The sequence below is a fragment of the Alosa sapidissima genome, chromosome 1 (genome assembly GCF_018492685.1).
Source record: "Alosa sapidissima isolate fAloSap1 chromosome 1, fAloSap1.pri, whole genome shotgun sequence".
Taxonomy (NCBI): domain Eukaryota; kingdom Metazoa; phylum Chordata; class Actinopteri; order Clupeiformes; family Clupeidae; genus Alosa; species Alosa sapidissima.
The window spans coordinates 20,319,908-20,336,339 of NC_055957.1; the positions used below are offsets into that span (position 1 = coordinate 20,319,908).

The 16,432-nt window shown below is 43.0% G+C and overlaps 1 protein-coding gene across 2 annotated transcripts in view; it reads left to right on the top strand.

Annotated features, from left to right (window-relative positions):
- Positions 1-5,933: 5,933 nt before the first annotated feature.
- Positions 5,934-16,432, top strand: part of zgc:154142 (uncharacterized protein LOC555481 homolog) — a 37,451-nt gene continuing 26,952 nt past the window's right edge. For both annotated transcript variants that reach the window (XR_006032186.1, XM_042094117.1), the window contains exons 1-8: positions 5,934-6,093; positions 10,035-10,177; positions 10,997-11,090; positions 12,384-12,524; positions 13,183-13,280; positions 14,378-14,504; positions 14,781-14,933; positions 15,617-15,838. Coding sequence is in view for 1 of the 2 variants with exons in the window: in XM_042094117.1 (XP_041950051.1) it covers positions 5,964-6,093; positions 10,035-10,177; positions 10,997-11,090; positions 12,384-12,524; positions 13,183-13,280; positions 14,378-14,504; positions 14,781-14,933; positions 15,617-15,838 (1,108 nt within the window). In the remaining variant the exon portion in view is untranslated. The remainder of the gene's footprint in view (positions 6,094-10,034; positions 10,178-10,996; positions 11,091-12,383; positions 12,525-13,182; positions 13,281-14,377; positions 14,505-14,780; positions 14,934-15,616; positions 15,839-16,432) is intronic.

A 16,432-nucleotide genomic window follows, 5' to 3' on the forward strand; every position in this document is an offset into this window, starting at 1 on the left:
GTCTCTGTCTCTCTCCCCATTGATGCTACAGTATATCTTGAATGATATCTTTTCAATGTTTAATGCTCTGGTCATTTTCCACAGTGCCTTGTTCAAAAGCCCAGATTAAATCTTCTCTACGAGTGGTGTTAGAGCAGGGGGAGCAGTACATCTACGCCGCCCTGGCAACACACCTCACCTGCTGCTTCCATTGGTGACCTCTGTGACAGTGGTCAGTTCTAGAGTGCGCACACAGACACAGGATGACCTGGCGTGATTCTGGCCCTGGTCTGACTCGGGTCCAGTGGACCAGGGCTAGGTGTGGCCCAGAGCCTGCCGTTTCCTGGGTGGTATGTGAAAAAAACACACATCAAAGGTGAGAAATGATATAAGCATTTAGTTTCATTTCTAGTCTAAGTTATGATATTTATAGTTGATAGCACATGGGGACTCCAAATGCTCTTTGACACATGCTCTTCATATCTATTTTTGTACAGTTTTGCCTTAAGAAAGAATAGGTATGTGTGTATGTATGTGTGTGTATCTTGAGTTTGCTGAAATAGGGTAGTTTCTGTCTTTTGATTGCATATCCTGGGCGATTTTATAGATTGCAGCAGAGAGAGAGAGAGAGATGTTTTCGGTGTCTGATGCTGTAATTGCTTCCTCACAGAGGACCCAGGAAGGAAACTGATGACAGAGGAGACCCAGAGGCTGGCTCTTGTTATGAAGGATTGCTTCACTTGCAGATGAAGCACAAGAGTGTCAGTGAGAGCAATAAACAAGCTACGAAATCACCTGCTTAAAGTGTTCTAGTCTTAGTATGGTCTGGGCCTATATAAAGTGTTCTAGTCTTAGTATGGTCTGGGCCTATATACATTTCTCTAGTCTTAGTATGGTCTGGGCCTATATTGCTCTAGTCTTAGTATCATCTGGGCCTATATAAAGTGTTCTAGTCTTAGTATGGTCTGGGCCTATATTACATTACATTACATTACATTACATTACATTACATTTAGCTGACGCTTTTTAACCAAAGCGACTAACAACATGGTAAACAGTAAGTTTTAGAACAATTCTCACAATTTTAGGACAGTTTAAAAAAACATTAGAGTACAGTAAGAATAAGTGCGTCGGTGAGTGCTGTTTTAAACAGTTACTTGTCAGTTTAAAACGGCTGGTGAGTGCTAGGATCAGTAAGACTTGTTGTAAGTGTTGCTATGAGAGTAGATGTTCTCTAAAGAGCTGGGTCTTCAGGAGTTTTTTGAAAGTGGAAAAGGATGTCCGTGCCCTTGTAGGAACTGGCAGTGTGTTCCACCAACGAGGAACAACAGATGAGAAAAGTTTGGATTGGCTTGAGCGTACCGGTGGTAGAGCTAGACGTCGTTCGTCAGAGGAGCGCAGCGGTCTGGAGGTAGTGTAAGTCTGTATGAGGGCATTCAAGTAGGTGGGAGCAGAGCCGGAGACTACTTTGTAGGCAAGCGTTAGAGACTTGAATTTGATGCGGGCCGCCATAGATAGCCAGTGTAGCTGGATGAGCAGCGGGGTAACATGTGCCCTTTTGGGTTGGTTGTAGACCAGGCGCGCCGCCGCGTTCTGGATCATCTGAAGTGGTTTCACTGCGCAGGCTGGGAGACCTGTCAGGAGGGCATTGCAGTAGTCGAGTCGTGAGATGACTATTGCCTGAACCAGAAGTTGGGTGATATATAACTAACATACTAAGACTAGAACACTATATAAAGTGTTCTAGTCTTAGTATGGTCTGGGCCTATATAAAGTGTTCTAGTCTTAGTATGGTCTGAGCCTATATTGCTCTAGTCTTAGTATCATCTGGGCCTATATTGCTCTAGTCTTAGTGTCTTAGTATGGTCTGGGGCTCTACTCATGCCCACATAGACAAATGTCAGCACCAGCTGGGAAATTTCAGGATATGGCCCTGGAACATAACAACCATAGTCTTTTCATCAACAACCACCACCACAACAAAAAAATCCCAAAGCGGTTATTTCACGGATTTGTTGGAAGAAAACTAAAGTTCAGATCAGAACTGTTACAATTCACAGAACTCCTGCAGATGCCTGTACTGTCGATTGTTGGTGTTTGATACAGACTGGAACAGGATTTCCCATTTCCATCTGAAATGGGCTTCTCCCTTTGAAGCAGGGTCTAGAATTGCCGAGCTGATGTGTTGACCTAGTTAGCCTGATAAACATGCACCTCCTTTACTTCCTTTGCCTCATGGGAATGCCTAAGGAGAAAGTGCTGCTGGATAGCAACTTCTTGTAACTGCTAGGGATTAGCTCACCACCCTTAGCTAATCCACTGTTTGCAATTTAGGGCTATAGCGTAGCCTATACCGCTATTAAATATATACACAATTCAATTGGGTGCTGCTGAAGATGCAAATTAGTCATTGTGGACATGGCTTTGGCTGTTTCATGACCGCATGTCCTTCCACAGGCATGCCAATGATGACCCAGGCAGCTCTCCACTAGGCTCCCCCTGCTGTTGCCAACACAAAATCAGCTGTTACACTCATTTGCACATGACACAACAGAGCTCACACATACACATAGTCAGATACTTAATGACCGTATTCATTGTCCCATATTCACACAATTTTGCCCACTTCATGTTGTCTCATATTCACTCTTGTCGACAAAGATGCACACATATACACACAATTTCTCTCTCTCTCTCTCTCTCTCTCTCACACACACACACACACACACAAACCTTCTAGGCAGTGTACTTCCCAACAGTGATGGAAGTGGTCCCTGTGGAGTTTCTAAACTACATTTGTTTATGGTATGCTGAAGCATATACATGAGTGTGATGGAATGATAATACTGTACATTTCTTTTTAAAGATGCTCTCAAAATCAGCTGTTACGCTCATTAGCACATGACACAACAGAGCTCACACATACACACAGTCAGATACATAATGACCATATTCATCGCCCCATATTCACACTTGTATACTGACAAAGATGCACACGTACATACAAACATTCATTCTCTCTCTCTCTCTCTCTCTCTCTCTCACATACACACACAAACACACACACACACATAGGGGTAATGTCACCGTGAAGGTCACCTTCCCCTGACTTCATTAGAGACTGCTTTATTATGGTTCGGGGATGCAGCCATAAATTTCCTGTGCCCTATCTGGAGCAAACACACACACACACACACACACACACACACACACACACACACGCTTATGCCACACAAGGTAATAGGTTAACAAGCTGGAATGGGCATAATTGGTGGTTGGAGAGCACAAACATTAATTCAGACATACAGTACTCCAGTTGTGGAATTAATATATGGCTGATTGAACTATGATAAACCTACGGGACAAAGTACTTGCATATTAATGCAATGCATTAATAAGCAGCACTGGATGTGTGCTGAAATTGTTGCATTACAGTAATAACACAAGGATTGTACCAAGAGAATGCCAACATCAGAAGATCCTCACTAACCTGTAAAGGTTCTGGTTAGCTGAACATACTTAATCACCAGAAATGAAAAGAGAGTATGGGCACGAGAGCTGAGCTGGTACTAATGAGAAGAGAGTATGGGCACAAGAGGTGGTACTAATGACCAGAAATGAGAAGATATGGGCACGAGAGCTGGTACTAATGAACTGAAATGAAAAGAGAGTATGCGCACGAGAGCTGGTACTAATGACCAGAAATGAGAAGACATGGGCACGAGAGCTGGTACTAATGAACTGAAATGAGAAGATATGGGCACGAGAGCTGGTACTAATGACCAGAAATGAGAAGAGAGTATGCGCACAAGAGCTGAGCTGGTACTAATGAGAAGAGAGTATGGGCACGAGAGCTGGTACTAATGACCAGAAATGAGAAGACATGGGCACGAGAGCTGGTACTAATGAACTGAAATGAGAAGATATGGGCACGAGAGCTGGTACTAATGACCAGAAATGAGAAGAGAGTATGCGCACAAGAGCTGAGCTGGTACTAATGAGAAGAGAGTATGGGCACGAGAGCTGGTACTAATGACCAGAAATGAGAAGAGAGTATGAGCACGAGAGCTGGTACTAATGAACTGAAATGAGAAGATATGGGCACAAGAGCTGGTACTAATGAACTGAAATGAGAAGAGAGTATGCGCACGAGAGCTGGTAAATTCAGGTCTCACAAAGCACTATGTAAAGATATGTGATGTTTTCTTCTGCCACAATAACTCACATGATAAGAGGTCTCCATTTCACCATTTGATCATTTCTATTGCTGGAGAGAGGGAAATAGAGTGAGATAGTGTATCTGTTGTAGAGCAAGGGAGCTATTAGAAATGAATAGACACCACACAGAGGAACTATTTCACAGTCTGATAGGGTTCTATGAATACATTATCTCCTTAGTGCAGGGCTACCGCTCCTTGTTCAAGTGAAAAGATATTTCAGAAGACATCTTATTAAACTGGTTAACAAACAACCCGGTGTTATGGCTGAGGAAACTACTCCACTATGCTCAGGTCTTGTGGAGTTGTTGTTGACTTTGTACTTAATATGAATCATCAAGGGTGTAAGAGCCTTATTATAACAGTATTCAGTTCCAAAGAAAGCGAGCAGGCCATCTGAAGGCCTACACTATTTCCCCTCAGCCCTGTGTGTGCACTGTGGCCCCATGGGATTCCGAAGGCCAGTTGGACTTGGACCTGAATTGTAGAGATGCATGTGGTTACAGTACAGTGCCACAACATTTCAACAGTTCATCTCTTCAGCACTTCAGATCATCTCTTGGATCATTCTGAAACACACAGATTGTCACTACCCCTCTCTTACATAATTAGATTCAGGATACATGGCCTCCCATTTTGGAAAGAGGCACAGGCCCCCCCTGAGACCAAAGTCGGTGTCAGACATCAACTTCGCTGTGCCCTACTGCCACTGTCACAGTTGCTTAATATCCAAAATTAGTCCTAAAAGTTACAACAAATAAATTGCATATCCGAAATTTCCGACCACTGTGTGCTGCTGCTGCCAAGGCTGCTAGAGAGACTGAGGACCTTACTCTGTAACGATCAGAATGATTTGCAAGTTATTAATTAAACCTAGAGGCCCCAGAGTGTGCTGCTGCACTTCACGCAATTAGAGATGGGGATCTTAATATTCTGTGTTTTGGTCAAGGCCTCTCAGTGGCTCGTAATCTCGTGATGTAATCCTGTCAATGGCCGATAATGAATGGGTCTAAGTGTTTATGAGTGGCAATAAAAAACACCGCCTGATAACTGTTAATATCATAATGAGATGGAGACCCCTCTCTCTCTCCCTCTCTCTCTCCCTCTCTCTCCTTCTCTGCACAGCGCTGCCAGCAGCAGGGTGACAGCAGCCAGGCTTGTGAAGAGGTAGCTAGAAAGCCATCCCACACAATGGTGCATCCAGATTCCAAGGGCACGACTGGAAAAAACACTTTAATTCACAAAGGTCAGAGGCAACCCAGCAGGAGGTATTTTTATGCATAGCACTGGCTTTCAATTCCTACTTGGGTAGTCTGGCATTTTTTTATACGGAAAGATTTCATTATTCCCAAATGCTCCAGCAGTCTCTACACTACAGTTGTCACCTTTGGAGAGTAATGTATTTTGTCTCTGACAAATAAGGAGCTTAAAAGTTGAAAGGAAGAATTTGGAGGTAAATTAAGTCGGCTCAATATTCTGACATTTATTGCCATTGAAAGTACCCAATTATAATAAACAAAAATGTATCTTATAAACAAGAAACAATGACTGTGTTTATGATAAACCTTCACACACATTGCCTACTTCACATATATCACCACACATCCTTGTCGAGGACAGAGATGTCTTCAGCTTACACTGCCGGCCCTCTTAAAGTCTGAGGTCCAGCCTTTCTCAAAGGTCGCCTCAAACGGAGCACTATAAATGTGAGTTCTCTGCACCGCATGCCAACAACCAGTAGACCAGTGCCATCACAGTAGCAGCAACATGGGCAAAGGGCGAGGCTGCAGTGCCCTGGAGAAGGGCCTGATTCTGCTGTTCCTGGGAGTCACAGGGGTCTGCATAGGCCTGGTGGTGGTCTACGTCCTGGAGGTGAACAGCACTGATGAGAACGGAGGTGAGTCGGAGACATGGACACCCCACATGACAGGTGAAGGACAGTGCACTGTTTGCTGAAACCTGTGTTTTCGTTGTGATGGGACTTTGAAATATCTTCTTTTAGACACATGTTAGTATGTCCTGATCTCAGACATTTGGATTAGACAATATCCCAGTTTTAGGAAAGCAAGTACATAACTGGCATACTCTGAAAAAAATGAGATTATGTTACATGTATGATTTACCAAGGTTTTAGAACACTTTTACATGCAGTACCTGTAGTATTATATAAACAGGCATGTATATAGTCCAGGCAGGTTAAAGCAGCTTTATTACTCTAATACTATCTATGTGGATGATCTTGTCCATTATCTCCACTTGATGACAGGCAATGAGATGTTTCTCAAGGGCTTATCACTGTTTCTTGTTGATTCAGCGTTGTTCAGGTTTTTTTTTTTTTTTTAACAAGATTTATGATTTCTGTAATTGCCAATCCTAAGACACATGCTATGCAAAAATTTGAACGACAGGACTGTGTATACTCTAAAAGAAAGAAAAGACCATCATGGGTTCATGAAAAAGCTTAGATTTTACATAGATGCTCCACACACAATTTCTTTGCAAAGCACAGCAGGTACACAAAGACCCTTCCTCCCCTAACACAACAGAGAAATGATTTATGAACCCGTATGACTTCAGATCAACAACCCTTATGACTTCAGATCAATGGACTCAGACATGATATTTAAAGGTGCAATATTTGCTGTTCACAACCAAAATGTTTCAAGACTTATGAAAGCAGTACATTTCTGATATAATGGCTAAAAGATATTTTTGGAAAATAAAAATGAAAATAAACAATGAACAATGAACCAAAAAATCAGGAGGAATGATTTTTCCATGATATTCAACTCTTGATCATTGGGGTTGGATATGGCCCATTATTTCACTTTATCCATGCGCTTTATTTGAGTGCTTGTTTGTCTCCCTCTATCACAAAAGACCTCTGTCTGCAGTACGACCAGAGCATAATTACCATTAAACAGTCACAAGTAAAACTGTGGCTTTGCTCCTATGCTCAGTTTTTGCGTCGTCAGTTTTAAATCCTCTTCAAAATCATCCAGCCACGTTGTTGTTTTCATGACACATGTCTGAGCGGGCTCCCTACTGTCTGCTCTGCAGCTATTGTACTTCGGCTCTGATGTCCAAGGGGCTAACACATGCTACCTTTAGACTGAGGTCCATCCCAGTTCACGCTGAGCTGACGCTGAGCTGCAGTGACGGGCCCCAGCCTCGGGGGAGCGCGCCACAGACAGAGACAGCTGCGAGAGGAACAGCACAGCAGACTGCGTTCAGCTGGCCTGGCTGTTGGTGTCCTCCCGCTCCCGCTGAAAAGCTCTTAAGGGAACCCTAGATGATGATGTTCCAGTCCGTGACCACTCTGAGCCTGCCACTCGAAGAGTAAGGAGCACGGCCAGAACGGAACAGGGCCTCTCAGAGGTTCATCTCCATCTGATTATCAAAGGGTGCATGCAGCTTTAATTATGTGGCAATAAAAAGACAACTGATAATCAGTCTGGATATAGTTTGGCTGGACATTTTACGCTCTGACAGCGGAGTAGACACATAGCTCCGGCCTCTCTGATTACACTGTGGCAGTATGCTGTGTGCACAGTCCTAAAAAGCTCATATAGAGAACGTCATTTGGTTAAATTGTATGGCATTTTTTGAAAAGAAATGGTCTTTCATATGACATCTTATTGAACAGCAAACTTATTTTCTTTGCTACACACACTAATTATTCTCAGCTCCAAAATGTGCCCATGCAACACGCTCCAGCAATAGTATGAGTCATGCCTTTGCACCAAGGTTATTCTCCTCAGAAACCCATAGAGCAGAATTGTCATACTACAGTATGCCCTATCATGCCCTTGGTGTGGCTTCATAAAATGTCACATCATATTTTACAGTAATGTAGCTATCATTAATCTTTTGCTCTCTGTGGTCGGTTGGAGGACGTTTGTCTAACTGAGCTCATCCCCGTGTCAAACACTCAAACTACTGATCTGCTGATAGGCTCCACAGAATATGGCAACCTCTGAACTAAATTGCCTTCAGACAGATCCTTGTATTGAGATATTCAGGATTCCTCATTCCTATTCATAAAAGCCCTCACTCTGATCAGAACCTTTCTAGTGCCATCACAGCCTTTGAGCTTAACCATGAACTAAATGAAAACCTGAACATTTTTGAGTGCTCTCTAAAAATGAATCGCAGTCTTGGTCAAATGTTATTTTTTTTTAACAATTATTATGACCGCTGCTAGCGTAGCTAGCATAGTGGTCATATAGGTTTAGTCAGAGTTCTTTTGTTTTTACGGATTTTTTTTTTTTCATTTATTTATTTTTTTCTTCAGTAATTTTGTGTCAACGATTCCCATGACACTGAAAGACCGGGTTGCATGAAACCTGGTGGGCATGGCAGTGTATTTGGTGGGCATGACAAGGATGACACGGAACCAACACACGCACAGACACACACACACACACACACAGTAGACATGCAAGCTTACGCACAGACATGCACACACACATGAAGACACACACATATGCACACAGTAGACATGCACGCATACGCAGAGGTGGGCACAAATACATCAAAAACTAAATCTAACTATCTACTATCTAAATACTGGCTCATAAAATGTAACAAAATAAAATACAAAATACTGATGTGAAAAATGTATTTAATTGAAATATAAGTAAGTAGTCATTTGAAAATACAAAAATACCCACACAATAATAATGGGATACCAACTTAAAAGAAACTATAAGGCATACTATTGAAAACGTATCCCCAAGAGACAAGAAATACTATTTTCTGATTGGCTGGCAAAGGGCTATTAATTCTGTACATTGGGGCTCCTATGAAGTATAGTAAATTTTAAAAAAATCAGCGTCCCATATCAATGTAAACGATGACTGAACTGACAAGAAGCAGACTTTGCAACAGTGGAATCAACTGTAACATAGCAAACTACCCACCCTAATTTTCCTTAGCAATGAATGTATTACGAAAAAATGAACAGGTCGTCCTCCTTTTTGTGCTATAAATGCCATAGAGATTTGTTCCAATCCTGCAAAATACAAATGACAAAATACGCTAAAGTAATTAAATACATATTTAAAATACATATAATTAAAATACTGCCCATGTCTGCACATATGTATGCATGCACATGCACACACACATGCAGGCAAGCAGACACACGCACACAGACACACACACACCCCATTACCCCCCCCCCCCCCACACACACACACACACTCACAAGCGAACACACATACACATAGCTACACACACACACACACACAGAAGCACACTTACACACAAAAGCAAACACACACACACATGTATACACTCATTTACATACACAAAAGTTGCAAGAGTATGGAGTAGGAGATGGAGACAAATTGACAAGCGTGATTTATTTTTTGCGGAGAGAATGTGCAGGACTGAGCGGCAGTCATATATTGGTAAATCTAGTTTTATTATGTGTAATTGGGATATTTTCTTTGAAGGCTGACCATAGCTTCACAGTAAAACATGCTGCAAATGTATAATTTGATGTATAACAAACAACTGTTTATGCAGCCTAAGCTGTTTACAGCTGCTGATTCCCCCAGCACTGCCAACCTGCAACTTGAATTAGACATATGGGTTGTTTACTGTAAATACTGCAATTCATTCACAATGTAAATAGGCTAAAAAAATTCACTTGCTGCACTTGATTTGATGACATCTTTATTTGAAAGCATCCACATTACTACTTGGAGTATGTTTCATCTTCCCCTTCAAGCCTCCAAAGAGCCCTGAAGAGTCCGCTGAGAAGAGCCATAGCTATGCCTGAATCAATGTGGTTGCCAAGGCATCAGATGATCACTTGTGTTTTTTACACAGGTGTGGTTGATGTAGTCGATTCAGGATGCGGCGGTCCTCAGCATCTGATGGTGTCGCCGGGAGAGTTCACCAGTGGGAATTTCCCCGGTAACTACGACAACGGGAAGAGCTGCAGCTGGAAGATTACTGTGGAAGCTAATAAGGTAAAAAAAAAAGCCATTGTGACCTCCTGACCTTTTGAGGGGTGATGCATACAAAGAGCTCTCCACAATATGGCCTTTAAATTTGAATTCCTGTACATATTCATCATTTTTTTATCCCCTTTCATATTTCAGAGATTTTTAAAACTCAATTTGATATACAAAGTGTTTTTCTGAAAGATAACTTTGAGGGATGTATTATTGAACAATGATGAAGAACATTCAAGCACAAATTTAATCAACAACATGATGACATCTGACATGAAATTTGGCTAGTCTCAGAAGTCCCACCACTTGACGGCCATCTTGGTAATGACTTCAGGCAGTTATTTTGGGCAGCTGTTTTCCTATTCAAATGAATGGGGAGGCACATGTAAGGGAGGCCATATTGACATAACAAAGTACATCATGCTAAAAGGGACAAATATGTGGTTGGTTATTTACCTTACATCAAGGGGCAGGATATGTGTAGACAACTGCCATATTGGCATTATGAACCAACCCCATACATTTCTATAAAGGATTCTTTGTGTGCTGTGTCCTCATTATAAAGTCTCTGTAGGTTGTTGCAGGCTGCTACCATTCAGCAGTGCATCTGTGTAATCACACTTGCTGTTCCAGAAAAACGTCTGCAAATATGAGCACAGTACAGACAAGACTAGTCTTTTCAATTGTCTTTTCCATCGCTGAAATCATTTCTTTCTCAGTGAGTGACCAAAACAGTTGGATTTACCCGTCTGCTGAAAAGCAGACAGCCATGGCGTGAGCTTTCGATGTAACGCAGCAGGGAGGGGACAAATCTCTCTGCCTCTGTGTCTCCAGGTGATCCATCTGTGGTTTGAACACTTCTCCATAGAGGACACGGCTACATGCTCTGCAGATTTTGTAACCTTAAAGGACGACCTTGGAATCATTGGTGAGTATGTATTGTGAGTATGTAATCATTGGTGTGTATAGTATTCTGAACCAAAGTAACCAAAACCACATAGGTTAGAAATCATTTTAGTTATTTAGCTTGCTAGTTTTTGCCAAAACTACAAAATTAAGATTTGCCAGGAGGAAGCTGGATACAAAATTATACAGATTTTACTTCTGCAAGAGTATAAAACCCCTTGTTGACTTGTAGGCAGTTCCTGACACCTATCTATGTCATATTAGCACTTCCTCAGAATCACACATTCACTCAGAGAGACAGAGGCAGACCAGGTTTACTATTGCCACTGCTTCTTCCTCAGTTGTTCAGACAAAGCCTCTCTTAACAAATCTTTGCACAGTGCTTGTTACATAAACAGTTATATCACACAGTGAGCACTGATTAGGGGTCAAATTGGTGATCCAAAAAGGTTTTAGATTTTACTCAAAATAATAATCACACTCTATTTAACCTGGTTCACTATACAATCTATTCGGGACAAAAGACCTTTCATTTAGCTAAGAGGCAAGCGCACACACACCATCACGACTAAAACCCTAACCCAGGAGATCTTTCTAGCTGCCTGTTGCCTCCTTTGAATCACAGAGAGCGAGAGCTGAAGCGCTTGATGTCACAGCCAAATCAACCCCTCTGGAGAGACACAAATCAGTTCCCTCCCTATCCTCTCTTGACCAGATGTCTTGTTCTACATTAGGACACCCCCTTTTAGATGGCCACAACAGAGACACTGAGTCTGGCGTTCACAGCCTCGCAGCCGCAGTGTGTAGCATAGTCTTCAAATTGCTGAATTTCTTCACTACTCTAAGGTTACAAATAGATCATTATATACTAATGAAAACATTTTGAAAACAATTTTTTTTTCCGATAATAAATTGCTCTAAATCAAAGACATGGAGGCTTTATGGTTCCAAGGTTCCAGACTCCCCTTGATAAGTCTCATGCTTGCTGCTTACAGATGCAAAACCATGTCTCAGTGGAGAGGCCTTGAGACTCAGGCAACGCATCAATTCTGTATTGCTGCAAATGTACTACTGAGAGCCATTTTTAGTGATCATGGAGCACTGGTATCTAAATTCAGATCTGTGCACAATGTTGTTTAAGTGCCCTGCTGAGTGTGCAGCCTGCTGAGATCTCTGTGAGACACACCTTATTGGGCCCAGTGGAAATGCAGCCTCAGCAGCAACAGCAGATGACTCCAATCACCGGATGTGGACAAAAAAACACACACAGTAATTAACTGTTGCATGTGTTTGTGTTTGCTTGGGTGCATTTTAGGAAAGTTCTGCGGCCACTCCAAGCCCAAACCCATCGTAACCCTGGGCAACACTCTGTGGGTGTACTTCGACACGAATGAGGTCCGCCCAGACACAGGATTCCGAGCCATGTACAAAGCAGTAGCTCCAGATGCTGTTACAGGTAAAGGACTTTTAGATAATGGGCTCCTGTAACACAATGCAGGTATGTGCCTTGCAGGAGAAGGCCTCAGATAAAATAAATAATTAATTGAGGGACGAATGTTGCACCTGGCGCCAGTCCCTGAAATAGTTCCTTTCCCCTGAATGAGAGTAATCTTGTTCTGCTGTGAGAATGAATTGAGGAGGCAGTTATGTCTCCCTCAACAGTGGTGACCTAGAAAGATGGGCTTTTCATCTGAGGATGTGTGAGGGACGAGGGGAGGAGTGAGGCAGAGCAAAAGAGAAAGAGGGAGAGAGAGAGAGAAGGACTGAGGGAGGAGAGAGACGGGGAGAGGAGGGGTTTGCCACATCCTCTGGGTGTCCAAACAGCTCACTCGCTCTCTTTCACCCTCCATCCTTCTTTCTGACTCTGCTCCAACCCCCCTCCCTTTCTCTCTCTCCCTCTCTCTCTCTCTCTCTCTCTCTCTCAAACATATACTCTATACGTGGTCTCATTTCTATTTTCTTTTTTTCCTCAAACCCCCTCTATCCCCACCCCCACCCTCCCTCTCTCTCTCTCTCTCTCTCTCCATTGCACTGTATTCCCATATCTATCCTTCTTTCACTCATCCTCCTCTGTTGCCCCATGTTTTGTTCCCCCTTTTCTCTCTGGCTTCCAGAAATAGTAGGAGCTGGTGGCCTTCTCCAAGGTGAGCAAGGGGAGCTATCTAGCCCTGGGTTCCCTGCTCAACAGTATGAGAATGGAGCTCTCTACCAGGTAATCTGCCATCCATACTCACAGTTTCCAAGCAATGTCTCAGATCTAAATGAGTTGTTCATAACTCATTTCAGAATTTCAAAATTTGATCTGAGTGAGGTCTTCAAGGCCACCACTCTCTCAGGTGTTTCACATCATCCCAGCATGCCATGATCTGTCATCTATGCAATGCCAAACTCCTCAAAGAGCAAGACTGTCTCTCCTGTTGGCTTAGTTATTCAGGGGCATCCATCTGAGGTCAGATTGAATTGCATCTGCTCCACTGATTGATTATTGGTCTAAATAGAAGCGTCAATTTATTGCTCTCTGAGGGCTGATTTAAGGTCCCGTTTTTTTGCCCACTGGGCTGGATGATTGAGGTGCACCTTGCTGCTGCCTGGCTTCCAGGCGTCTGTCTGTTTGGCTGCCGTTGTTTCGCTCCCGGCCAGACAAAGCTGGTGCTAATTCAGGCAACAAAAGGCTGCGAGCAATGTTGATTTTGCTCCCGATTACCGTCAGGCCATAGTTAGGAAGGGGAAAACAGTGTGCGATGGCTGTAAAAAGAGCAAGAGAGAAGCAGAGACTCTAGTGAACAGCATGGGTGACCTCAGACTCACATTAGTTGACCACCTGAATCAGATTTCTCAGTTTTAGGACATGTATCTTGAAATGCCTGTTATGGGAAAGCATGTAAAAAAGACCATTTGTGAAAAAGAAACATACTCGTATCACAGATTAATCACAGTATAATGTGCTTTCCACAAATAATCTTAAAGTTGATGTATTACCGGTACAACTATTTTGTTTAGGTTATGTTTTGTTTAAGAGTAGAGCAGAATTCAGACATATGATCAAAGGTTGATAAAAGTTGAATTTCTAGTTTTATCAGCAGAAAATAGCAGTAATATAGATGATGAATATTGATTATGGATTGCTGTAAAAAAAAAAAAAACTGGATGAACTTTCAGGTGAAAGTTTGTTTATGACATGATGTGATGTACTGTTGGACTTTTGACTTGTGCCATGGATTATCGTAGAGAGTTGTTACTCAGTCTGTGCAGTGCTGTGCAGTATGATTATGTGATTGATATGAATACTGATGATGACTCTCCCTGCAGTGGAAGATTGAGGTGCCTGAGGGAGAGAGAGTCAGACTGACCTTCTCCTCCTTCCAACTGGTGGCCGAGTCCTGTCTGGACTATGTAGATGTTTATGATGGACACTCTCCTACCGGAGACAGACTTGGTGAGCAAGGATCGTATATATAAACTGTTCCCTTACTGTTATTACTATATAATACAGTATTTTTTAATTTTATTTCAATAACACAGCTGTCAAGATACACTAGCTTTCTTTTGATAGATACACTAGCTGCCCTTGTGATGGTCCTTCAGGGACCTAGAAATAAACTGGACCCCGACATTTACCTTTCCTACAGTACATGCAAATGAGTATTGGGCCAGTTCACCTGCCTGTCTGTTTGCAGTGATGAGTCCGTGGCTCTCTGTCTCCTCTCTCCAGCTCGCTTCTGTGGTGCCTCCGATCTCACACCAGTGGTCTCCAGCAGCAACACCATGGTTGTCCGCTTCAAGACCGATGCCACCCTGACAGCAGGAGGATTCCAGGCTGTGTACACACTGGCAAGCAACCCACCTATAGATCCCAATCCATTAGGTGAGTCTCCAGTCTGCCTTTCTGTCCGATTGCGTCGGTGCAGTCATGCTGTGACCACACTCAGTAGGTGCCATTAGATTACAGCTCACTGCTTGGCTCGGGCATCTGGGGCAATGAGGAAAAGAGAAGAGAGGTGGGTAGTTTAGTGTTTATTGATTATTGGGCTCCCACTGTAGCTTTCACAGCTGGTAAAATATGTACACTCAGTGCTGCATTGATACTGTGGGCTTGTTTTCTAAGATTTTTTATTCTGCAGTGATCATCGATTTAAAGCAAAAGCTTGTCAGTAATAGCACAGCAAACATGGCCCCTTCCGGCATGCTGCAGTGTGTGTACACAGTGGATACAAATCATCCTCACCCCCCACTTCTGGCCAGGCCCTGCCCAATATTCCCTCCCTTTAAAGGCAGTAACCACTGACACAGAATCACATCAATGTATAATGTTTGAAATACCTAACCTCAGCAAGGGTGTTGATTTTACTGTAAAACAGAATACTGCATGTTCTAACTCAATCTGAAAATGCCTCCCAACTGCCTCAGTAGAGCAAAGTAAGTTACATTCTGAGCATTCTGAAGGTTTTCCTAGCCACCCTCTCCATTCCAAACCAAACTTCACCCCAAAACTCACGCCTGTGTGTGTGTGTGAGCTAACAGACCCTGGTCCTGCTGCTCTTTCTCCAGAGTCTGGCTGTGGGGACGTGGGCACTCTGAGTGGCCGTAAAGGCGTGATCCAGTCCAAGGGTTTCCCGGAGCCATACCCAGCCGACCTGCGCTGCCAATGGAACATCACGGTGGCGGACAACATGATGGTCAAGCTCCAAATCACTGACCTGGCCATTTCTGGGGAGGCAGGACAGTGCAAAGTGGACCAGCTTCTCATCTCTGATGATCAGCAGTCATTCGGTAAGCGGAACAAAGCAGTGCCACCTATCTGTCAGGAAGTTTAGTTGTGAAGTCTGTGCTGTTGCTGCCGGAAATTATGACTATATTCATTCTTTCACTAAATTTGTGTCGCTGGATTTGTGGGGATTGTGTAATACACCCCTAGATCTCTTCTCTGTTCCTCTAAATATAGGTTCTGAAGTTGTTTTCATGATAAAATCCCCTCATGGCCTTAACATGACAATACATTGCCTTCAAAAAAGCCAAATCCTTCTTTTCACAATGTAAACTGAAAAGCACATTCATGTGCACAAGAATGTTACAGCCACATGCACACTGCCATTATCATCATCCTCATAATCATCACCATTATCAGTGGACTCTCCCATTTGCTATCACAGAGAACTAATGCTGTTTTATTACCATCCTGTCACGAGAGGCGCCTGTGATGGCGAACAATAAATGACCCTTGTGTATTATCCCCTTTCTGCATCGCTGAGACCTGCTGATAGCTTTATCTGCACATGTTGCTCAAGGATGGCCCTCAACACTGCATGATACAGCACGGCTGTGGGAGAGAGGCAAGGGAGATACTAGCAACTGACTGATTTGTTT